At 29.8% G+C, this 12,209-nt stretch overlaps 1 protein-coding gene across 1 annotated transcript in view; it reads left to right on the forward strand.

The window, feature by feature from the left end:
• LOC111680763 (sodium-dependent nutrient amino acid transporter 1) overlaps positions 1–12,209 on the forward strand; it is a 33,417-nt gene that overhangs the window by 18,171 nt on the left and 3,037 nt on the right. The window contains exons 2-6 of the mRNA XM_023442467.2: positions 10,225–10,450; positions 10,508–10,597; positions 10,671–10,899; positions 11,210–11,480; positions 11,665–11,768. Coding sequence (XP_023298235.2) covers positions 10,225–10,450; positions 10,508–10,597; positions 10,671–10,899; positions 11,210–11,480; positions 11,665–11,768 — 920 coding nt within the window. The remainder of the gene's footprint in view (positions 1–10,224; positions 10,451–10,507; positions 10,598–10,670; positions 10,900–11,209; positions 11,481–11,664; positions 11,769–12,209) is intronic.

Genomic DNA, 12,209 nt, shown 5'->3' on the forward strand with positions numbered 1-12,209 from the left:
TCTTAAACGTCTAAAATTGACTTGTAATCATTTGTATCGCAATGAAACTCAACAAAACTAACTGTTATTTAAAAATATATCCTTTTCCCAAATTTACCGAGGATCGGCCCATATTTGACCTATATAAAGCCTCATATAAAAATTTTAATTTTTTTATCAATAAATTGCTTAAATATTTTGGATTTATGGTAATATTCAACATAAAAGTTTCTTAATAAAAAAATAAAAATGTTTAAAATATACTTATGGTGTAGGGTATTATATGGTCGGCCATGCCCGACTATACTTTCCTACTGTTTTTTAATTAATATGGACATGGCTGCTCGCCCACTTGAAATTTCAAAATATTCCTATTACAGACATACGCTGTGAAAATTTCGAGAAAATTTGTTCAGCCGTTTAGTAGTCTATACCGTTCAAACATACAAATTCACCGAAAATATTTACTATTATCCTAAGCAGTTTGGTATTGAAATAAGCAAAATCGGTTCAAAACCTCGAAAAAAATAATATTTTTTTTTTAAATTTCTGATGTAATTTTCTCGAAAACCATGAAAGATAATTCCATAAAAATCACCATACTTTCTTTTCTACACAAGACCTTGATCCCTGCTGAAAATTGTCAGAATTGATCCACAAATTTCATTTACCTTCCATACAAAAGTACATATTCCCGGAAAATGGATTTTTTGTTAATAACTTCTGTAACAGTATCGATATCATCACAAAATTTTACAAGTTGAAATCCCATGTCAATAGAATTCATTCAGAGAAAAAATTCTGATTCGGTCCATAATTGCACATAGCTCCCATACAAGATCCCCTCCGAAAATCACTTAAACGCCTATAATTCATTACTAAGTTAACATATCGATATAAAGTTTGTCACAAGCATTACTCATATACAGTGAAATAATACTGTGAAATATTTTTTTTATCGGCCCATAATTGATCATGAGCTCCCATACAAGGTCATCATTATCTCATAGTGATACCCAATAGTGATACCCATAAAATATTTGGCACAAATACTATTTTTGTACACATAAATGTTATTTCAAAATTTTTTCACGATCGGCTCCAATACAAGGTCCCCTCCCGAAAATCACTTAAACACACATAACACATTACCAAATATTGATATCCATCAACATTTATCAAAAATATTACTCTTATATACAAAAATTACATATAATTGTTTAACGATCGGTCCATATTTGGTCATAGCTCTCATACTCTCTTTCTCTCTTGAACGCACATTACAAAAATTCCATTTCAAGATTTTTTAACGATCGGTTCATAACATGGGTGCGAAGGTACCATACAAGGTGCCCTTCAGAAAATCACTTAAACACTCTTGTTACTAAAATTACGATTTAAATACAAAATTGTGACTGAAATATAGCATTTTTGTACAGAAATTTAGCTTAAAAAAACGCTATAACCGCATAACTAGTTGCATTATCAAATTGTGTAGAACAAAATTTTAAAGTACCCTTCAAATATTAAGACAAAACTATTGCGCATCACCCCAGACGAAACGCGTCTTTTACAAAAGCAAAATACATTGATTTCGAATTTTCGTCTTCTAGAAATATACTTTTAAGTTACTTCCGGATGATAGTTAGAAGAGTGTATCCATTTTGCTTAAACAAAAAACCATGTCTGTTGATTTTTTTTTCATATGGAAGTATACGTTTCAGTGACTTCTGGAATGATAGCTGGGAGAGAACACACATTTTACAATAACAAAGTACATAGTTTCCTAATTTTGTAATCTTCCTTGATTTGTATGTTTATGTCACAATCTTAAGACAGTTTGAAGAGTTTTCACATCAATGTTGTATTTTATTCATCTGGAAGTGTGGATTGTAGTCACTTCTGGACGATAGTCAACGAGAGCACACATTTTACAAAAACAAAATACATTGATTTTCTTGTTTTCCCCATTCTGTGAAGTATACTTTTAGGTTACTTTCCGGATGATAGTAAGTAGAGTACAAAAACAAAAAATATAAATATCCATTTTTTGCGTGAACGCGGAAAAATAAATAATGCAGAAATTTGGCTGAGTGTGTGTCCAGCCATGTTCAATTTTAATTATTCATTGTAAAACTTAAATGAGTTATTGAATTTAATATTCATAGAAAAATAGAGTATAATTAATATATTGTGAATATTAAGCAATAAGAATATTATGACAGTGTTTTGTTAAAAGACAACTGTTAGAAAACAATTAAGATGGTTTTGGTAATAGATGAAGTTATTAAATATATACCAAACAGTAATTATCTTCAAGGATTATTATTAAAAAGAATTAAAAAGTATTTGTCATATTTTACATTAAAATACTATATTAGAAATAAGTAACCAGCTCTAAACGCTTCCGTTTCCATTATTTTTAAACGAAGTCTAATATGTTTAATTAAAAATAATTTTATATTAAATTTCTTCTCTCCTCTTAATTTTTTAGGAGTTAAAAGCTTTTAAAGACTTTTTCAAGTTATACGTTTCGGTTTTTATTGCATTTTTAACCTATTTAGATTTGTTTGAGTTAAATTTTAACTTTCAATATATTTTTATTGCGCGTTTCAATTTAATTTTTATTTGCGCGTTTTACGAATGATCACTTTGAGCTAAAATTGTATTTCATTATCGTAACAAAAAATACAATAAAATTTTACTTAAAGTATTCAAACGTTAGTTTGAATCATTATATTCAAATTAATACTACTGTTTTATACATAATTTATTTTTTGACTTGGGTCAGGACACTTGACACGAAAGTGCCCATATAAGATATTTAATATTAAAATCAAATATTTTAAAAACCAAGTTTTTTAATACAATTTTATTAATTTTTATATAGCTTTGGATTTAATTATTCTAATTATAGGTACTTTTTTAGTTATTAACACCAGGTCTTTCAATGACCTTTATATGATACTAATATTCTTAAGTTTTTGAAAGCGTATAACTCCTTAATTAGAGGAAAGCAAACAAAAAATAGTATAGGGTCGTTAAGATGTTTCTATCGTTAGTGACTGTAAATAATTTTTAAAATAATCCACAACTTAGTAATTTCAGATCTTTATAGACGGTTTAATTCCAAGTTATTTAAAAAATGTTCATGAAAGGTAACGTTTTATTGATTCAAACAATAAATAAATTAATTTATTAATTTTTAATTATTTTATTTTTTAGAAAGCAATAACCCCTATTAAAATACTTCTAACAGAATTAAAATATAAAAAACGGATTATATATGTCTTATTTCATCACGCGGTTCCATTAAAAATTTCGAATATTTGCAGAAAATGTAAAAAAAAGATCTGACCGTTTAAACTTTGGTGGGAAATGTATTGATCTTAAGTGAATTTTATTGCTTCCTAAAGTATAACAGGTAATTTCAATAAATACAAAAGTATGTATATTCAATATTAATTATAACATTATTTTTATTTATTTCGTTGAGGGACTAATGCGTTCCAAAATATAACTCTTACAATTTGATGAAATAATCATAAAATTTATGAAGAACTAAAAAAATATTTTAGAGTAAAACATTTAACATTTTTGGAAGTATGCCCTTCAAACATTTAAAAGAGAAAACTATTGCACATCACCCCAGACGCCACGTCAGAAACACTTCTGGATTGTCAGACGAGAACGCACATTTTAAAAAACAAAATACATTGATTTCGAATTTTCGTCTTCTAGAAATAAACTTTTAAGTTACTTCCGGATGATAGTTTCAAGAGTGCATCCATTTTGCTTAAACAAAAAACCATGTCTGTTGAATTTTCATCTGGAAGTATACGTTTTAGTGACTTCTGTATGAAAGTTGGGTGAGAACACACATTTTACAATAACAAAATACATTGTTTCCTAATTTGTATCTTCTTGATTTATACTTTTATGTCACTTCTGGAAGACAGTTTGAAGAGTGTTCACATTAATGTTGTATTTTATTCATCTGGAAGTGTGGATTGTAGTCACTTCTGTACAATTGTCAGACGAGAGCACACATTTTACAAAAACAAAATACACTGATTTCTAGTTTTCTCCGTCTGGACGTATACTTTTAGGTTACTTCCGGATGATAGTAAGAAGAGTACACAAACAAAAAAATATAAATACTCCATTTTTTAGCTTGAAAAAAAATAAATAAATAATGCAGAAATTTTGCTAAGTTCAGTGATGTTTTGTGTTTTGTTCAGTCATGTTCAGTTTTAATTATTCATCGTAAAACTTAAATGAGTTATTGAATTTAATGTTCATAGAAAAATAGTGTAATTAAAATATTGTGAATCTTAAGTAATAAAAAACAATATGACAGTGTTGTATTAAAAATCAATTGTTAATAAACATTTAAGAAGGTTTTCTTAATTGGCGAAGTGTATTAAATATATACCAAAAAGTATAAGGAAGGATTATATAAATAAAATTAAAAAGTAAGTTGTCATATTAAAATACTATTTTAGGAATATGTTAACAACTCTTAACGGCTTCCATTTCCATTATTTTTAACAAGTTAGAGTGCTATATTCGGCTGTGCCGAATCCTAAATACCCTCCACCAGCTACTTCTATGTTATTACTATTCTAATTGATGAAATATTTGTAGAAATAAGTTTTCTCATGTCTTTAATAGAAAAAATACCAAAAGTTAAATCTATTACAATTCCAAAATTTATTGAACATTATTAATTTAGTAATTTGCATGTATGTATGTGTGTGAAAGATTTAGAGATTTTAAAAATACAAATACATATATAATTTTGTTCTACATGGAATTTTGTTCAACACAAATTGATAATGCTCTTTAAATACGGTTAAAGCGCTTTTAGGGGCTGGACCTAGTATATATGGACCGATCCAAAAAAACTTTCCTTGTAATATTTCTGTATATAAGAACAATACTAGTACCAAATTTTATATCGATATCATAATTTAATAATAAGTTATGCGCGTTTAAGTCATTTTCGGGAGGGGACCTTGTATGGGAGCTATGACCAAATATGGACCGATCCAAAAAAACTTTCAGGGTTATATTTCAGTATATAAAAGCAATACTTGTATCAAATTTAATATCGATATCTTAATTTACTATTGAGTTATGCGCGTTTAATTTTTGGACCGATCCAAAAAAGCTTTCATGGTTATATTTCTGTATATAAGAGCAATACTTGTACCAAATTTTATATCGATATCTTAATTTAGTAATGAGTTATGTGCGTTTAAATGATTTTCGGGAGGGGACCTTGTATGGGAGCTATGACCAAATATGGACCGATCGAAAAAATCTTTCATTATAATATTTCTGTATATAAGAGCAACACTTGTACCAAATTTTATATCGATATCTTAATTTGGTAATGAGTTATGCGCGTTTAAGTGATTTTCGGGAGGGGACCTTTTATGGGAGCTATGACCAATTATGGACCGATCCAAAAAAGCTTTCATTGTAATATTTCTGTATATAAGAGCAATACTTGTACCAAATTTTATATCGATATCTTAATTTGGTAATGAGTTATGCGCGTTTAAGTGATTGTGGACCGATTCTGATGATTCTACGCAAAGATTAAGCTCTTGTGCGGAAACGAATGTATGCCAATTTTTATGGAATTATCTTGCATAGTTTTCGAGAAAATTACATCGGAATGTGTAAAAAATGCCTATTTTTTTCGAGGTTGTTTCAAATTTTGATTTATAATTTTTCCCGATGTGAACCGATTTTGCCCATTTTCAATACCAAACAACTTAGGAAAACAAAGAACATTTTGGGTGAATTTGGTTAAATTCTATTGCTTCGTTTTATCGTGAGCGTGTTTTACACAGACAGACGGACAGACGGACATAGCTAGATCGACTCAGAATTTGATAAGGACCCAGAATATATATACTTTGTTGGGTCTCAGATGAATATTTCTTGGTGTTACACACGGAATGACAAAGTTATATATACCCTCTATCACCACTGATGGTGGTGGAGGGTATAAAAACAAATGACAATACAAATCATGTATATCCGCCATAATAATTTCGGATATTTGTGCATTTAGAATAAAAGTATTTAAAGGGTTCACACAGGACAGGACAAATGTCCTGGCTATTGGAGATATGTCCTCGGGGTACACACGGCTGTGGGTTAAGAGAATGTTAGTTAAAAGTCTGATACACGGTAATGTCTATAATTCGGAATAATTTCGCTGCTGTTGCCGAGACAACAGATACCTCACATAAGAGTGAATGTGATACCATTAAATTTTTCTTCTTTTCCATGTTTTGCGGTCTACTTATAGGTAAATGAAAGCGGTGTTTTCTCTTCTCTAAAGTTAAGCAACATGGCAACAATGGTTATTGACAAGCTAGCTTAGGTACTAAAGCAAAGTGCTTGTACCGGTAAAACTATGTACAGTACATTTCTTTTATAGTCGTATAAGTTATAGTCACATTAGTGATATATTAAATTTTATTAGTTTTAAAATCAATTTTATACAAAAAATTTACCTTTTTTTATTTATTGAAAGATAAATTTAGTTCTTTCTGTTCCCGTACTTTTTACAAGTACAAAGAGAATATTCATTAATTCTTTTTAGCCAGAAAAGTTCTGGAACAAAGCTAATACACATGCGTATCCATATAAACATTGGGGATATAGTTATTTTGTCATTATGTTTGTAACACACAGAAATATCGGTCGTAGACCCACAAAAGTATATATATATATATATATTATATATATATATTATATTAAATATATATATATATATAATATATATATATATTATATATTATTATATATATATAAATATTTATATTTATTATATATATATATTATATTATTTATATATATATATAATATATATATTATATATATTATAATATAATTATATAATATATATATATATATTAATATATATATAATATATTTATATTATTTATATATATATATATATATATATATAAATAAAAAAAGGTAAAATTTTTTGTATAAAATTGATTTTAAAACTAATAAAATTTAATATATCACTAATGTGACTATAACTTATACGACTATAAAAGAAATGTACTGTACATAGTTTTACCGGTACAAGCACTTTGCTTTAGTACCTAAGCTAGCTTGTCAATAACCATTGTTGCCATGTTGCTTAACTTTAGAGAAGAGAAAACACCGCTTTCATTTACCTATAAGTAGACCGCAAAACATGGAAAAGAAGAAAAATTTAATGGTATCACATTCACTCTTATGTGAGGTATCTGTTGTCTCGGCAACAGCAGCGAAATTATTCCGAATTATAGACATTACCGTGTATCAGACTTTTAACTAACATTCTCTTAACCCACAGCCGTGTGTACCCCGAGGACATATCTCCAATAGCCAGGACATTTTTCCTGTCCTGTGTGACCCTTTAAATACTTTTATTCTAAATGCACAAATATCCGAAATTATTATGGCGGATATACATGATTTGTATTGTCATTTGTTTTTATACCCTCCACCACCATCAGTGGTGATAGAGGGTATATATAACTTTGTCATTCCGTGTGTAACACCAAGAAATATTCATCTGAGACCCAACAAAGTATATATATTCTGGGTCCTTATCAAATTCTGAGTCGATCTAGCTATGTCCGTCTGTCCGTCTGTCTGTGTAAAACACGCTCACGATAAAACGAAGCAATAGAATTTAACCAAATTCACCCAAAATGTTCTTTGTTTTCCTAAGTTGTTTGGTATTGAAAATGGGCAAAATCGGTTCACATCGGGAAAAATTATAAATCAAAATTTGAAACAACCTCGAAAAAAATAGGCATTTTTTACACATTCCGATGTAATTTTCTCGAAAACTATGCAAGATAATTCCATAAAAATTGGCATACATTCGTTTCCGCACAAGAGCTTAATCTTTGCGTAGAATCATCAGAATCGGTCCACAATTTCATATACCTCCCATACAAAAGTACAAATTCCCGGAAATTTGGTTTTTTGTTAATAACTCCCGTCGTAATGTCGATATTTTCACAAAATTTTAGAAATTGAATTTTTTTGACAATAGAATTTATCTAGAGGAAAACTTTTTTTGGTGGGTCCATAATTGGTCATAGCTCCCATACAAGGTCCCCTCCCGAAAATCACTTAAACATGCACAACTCATTACTAAATTAAGATATCGTTATAAAATTTGGTACAAGTATTGCTCTTATATACAGAAATATTACAATGAAAGATTTTTTGGATCGGTCCACATTTGGTAATAGCTCCCATACAAGGTCCCCTCCCGAAAATCTCTTAAACGCGCATAACTCTTTATTAAATCAAGATATAGATATAAAATTTGGTACAAGTATTGCTTTTATATACATAAATATTACAATGAAAGATTTTTTGGATCGGTCCATATTTGGTCATAGCTCCCACAGAAGGTCCCCTCCCGAAAATCACTTAAACGCGCATAACTCATTACTAAATTAAGATATCGATATAAAATTTGGTACAAGTATTGCTCTTATATACAAATATAATACAATTGAAGATTTTTTTTCGATCGGTCCATATTTGGTCATAGCTCCCATACAAGGTCCCCTCCCGAAAATCACTTAAACGCACATAACCCATTACTTAATTAAGATATCGATATAAAATTTGGTACAAGTATTTCTCTTATATACAGAAATATTAAAATTAAATCTTTTTCGGATCGGTCCATAATTGGTCATAGCTCCCATACAAGGTCCCCTCCCGAAAATCACTTAAACGCGCATAACTCATTACTAAATTAAGATATAGACATAAAATTTGGTACAAGTATTGCTCTTATACACAGAAATATTAAAATGAAAGATTTTTTCGATCGGTCCATATTTGGTCATAGCTCCCATACAAGGTCGCCTCCCGAAAATCACCTAAACGCACATAACTCATTACTAAATTAAGATATCGATATAAAATTTGGTACAAGTATTGCTCTTATATACAGAAATATTACAATAAAAGATTTTTTCGATCGGTCCATAATTGGTCATAGCTCCCATACAAGGTCCCCTCCCGAAAATCTCTTAAACGCACATAACTCATTACTAAATTAAGATATCGATACAAAATTTGGTACAAGTATTGCTCTTATATACAGAAATATAACCATGAAAGTTTTTTTGGATCGGTCCATAATTGGTCATAGCTCCCATATAAGGCCCCCTCCCGAAATCACTTAAACGCGCAGTAGTCATTACGAAATTAAGATATCGATATAAAATTTGGTACAAATATTAATCTTATATACAGAAATATTACAATGAAAGTTTTTTGGATCGGTCCATAATTGGTCATAGCTCCCATACAAGGTTCCCTTCCGAAAATCATAAAAAACTCACATAACTCATAACCACATATTGATATCCATACATTTATCGAAAATATTGCTCTTATATACATAAATTCATAAGTCCATATTTGGTCATAGCTCTCATACTAGGTCCAGAAAATCACTTAGAATCACAATAATATGATATAGATACAGAATTCTGAAATTTTGTCTTTATATACATAATTGGACATAGCTCACATACAAAGTTCTTTTACGAAAATCTCTTAAACGCACATTACTTATTACCAAATTAAGCTATTAATACATTATTTGGCAAAAATATTAGCTTTTTGTACTTCTATTTCACCTATATTAGGGGCAGGACCCTAAAAGCGCTTTAGCCATATTTAAAGAGCATTATCAATTTGTGTTGAACAATATTTTGTGTAGAACATAATTATATACGTATTTGTATTTTGAAAATCTCTAAATCTTTCACACACTTACATACAAATTACTAAATTTATAATGTTCAATAAATCTTGGAATTGTAATATATTTAACTTTTGGGATTTTTTCTATTAAAGACATGAGAAAACGTATTTTTACATATATTTAATCAATTAGAAAATTAATAACATAAAAGTAGCTGGTGGAGGGTATTTAAGATTCGGCACAGCCGAATATAGCACTCTAACTTGTTTTTAGATCGAGATATATCAGATCCCTTTTACATGGAGAAACTGATATGAAATGATTTAATAACTTTTAATATCAAACCCCTCGAATGTATGTCTGATAAATTGGTGTAATATTTGGTTTCATAAGATAAAAGGAATATTAAAAAATGGATTCTCTATTAAAGAATATATTAAGATTTAGAAACATTGATTTTACACTTTTTATTACAGCTCACAAATAATGAAGAAAAAAAGTCTGAAGACAAAGTCGATAGCGGTGGTGATGCAGAAGGTGGCGGTAAAGAACGAGCTAATTGGGGTAATGGCCTAGAGTTTCTTATGTCCTGCATATCGATGTCCGTGGGTTTGGGAAATGTATGGCGTTTTCCCTTTACAGCCTATGAAAATGGTGGCGGAGCATTCCTAATACCCTATTTGGTGGTATTATTCTTTATAGGTGAGTAAAATTAACAATTAATATATAATAAATATTAAAAAAAAAATTTAATTGTAGGTAAACCCATGTATTATTTGGAAATGATTTTGGGACAATTTTCTAGTAAAGGTTCGGTAAAAGTGTGGTCTATATGTCCATCGTTTTTAGGTGAGTGTGATTTAAGAGATTATGGTAAAAATTTAGATAACGATCTTTTTAACCCCTTTTGTTTTCTGTTTAGGTGTTGGCTATGGTCAAGCTTTTGGCACAGTGTGTGTTATCACCTACTACTCATCTCTTATTGCTCTTACACTCTATTATATGGTGGTCTCTTGTCAAGCAATATTGCCCTGGACTTATTGTCGCGAAGAATGGGGTCTAGATTGTTTGGATTCATTACCAAAACCTGATGCTATACAACATCATAATGCTTCGCATAAATTGACCAGTAGTTCAGAGTTGTATTTTACGTAAGTTCTAAAATATTGTCAAGTATTTAATAACGTATCAGGTTACCGAATGTTTAATGAAGTTTCCCAAATGTATGATAAAGTAATTTTAGATCTGGGGTCGAATCAACGTACATATTCAAAATATATAACAAATTTTCGATATTTTTATAAATGGTATTTGATATCAAATAAAAAATTTAGTAATTTTCCTTAGATCTGAATATATAACGAATGCGGCGATTCATTTATCCTTTAAATATTCAATTCGGATGATAACATTTCTCTGAACTTTTGTTTTAGAAACTAATTTATTATTTTCTATTTTTAGTGAAATCGTTGCCAAAGAAAAATTGCAAATAGAAGATGGTTTGGGAATGCCGAACTTATATTTAACTCTAACCTTGTTTGTTTCATGGGTCGTTATATTCTTGGTCATACGTCGGGGCGTTAAAAGTTCCGGCAAGGCAGCATACTTTCTGGCGTTATTTCCCTATTTAGTGCTGATTGCCCTGCTAATACGCAGTGTTACATTAGACGGTGCCGTTGATGGTATTATATTCTTCTTAAATCCTCAATGGAAAGAGCTACTTAATTTGAAGGTAAATGAAATGTTTTTCAAATTGATAAAAATTATGCGATCTGCCACAGAATTCCATTCCGAACGAAAGTGGAATTATGGCTTGGTGGATAAATTGATAAAAACTTTAAACAGTTTCAGACTCATATATCTGAAATAACATTTAAATTAATTGAAATTTGTTTGTTACTAATTTATTTTTGCAGGTTTGGAAAGAAGCTGTAGTACAATGTTTCTTTTCGTTAGCTGTAGGTTGCGGACCTATTATAATGTTCTCATCTTACAATCGTTTCGACCATCCGATCTATAGGTAAATGTTCTCTTATAAACATTTTTAAAAAGCTATATTAATTATACCCTACACCACTATAGTTGGGAGGGTATTATACGTTTGTGCTGATGTTTGTAACATACAAAAATATTGGTCCAATACCCACCTTAAAGTATACCGATCGATTCAGAATCATGTCCGTCCGTCTGTCCGGCTGGCTGTCCATGTAAACGTTGTGCACAAGGTACAGGCTGCAATTTTCAAGATAATTTGATGATATTTGAACCAAGCATGTTTTTTGGCACAGGGACGAAGCCTATTGAAAATGGTTGAAATCGGTCCATTATTTCACCTAGCCCCCATACAACCGTACCTCCCGATTTGAACTTTTTATGCCATAATTACGTCAAATATTCTACTATCTCTCTAAAAATTGACAAAAATAAGTCTTATATAAGTATAAATGACACTGCAGTTTTT

Source organism: Lucilia cuprina, chromosome 3 (genome assembly GCF_022045245.1).
Source record: "Lucilia cuprina isolate Lc7/37 chromosome 3, ASM2204524v1, whole genome shotgun sequence".
Lineage (NCBI taxonomy): Eukaryota > Metazoa > Arthropoda > Insecta > Diptera > Calliphoridae > Lucilia > Lucilia cuprina.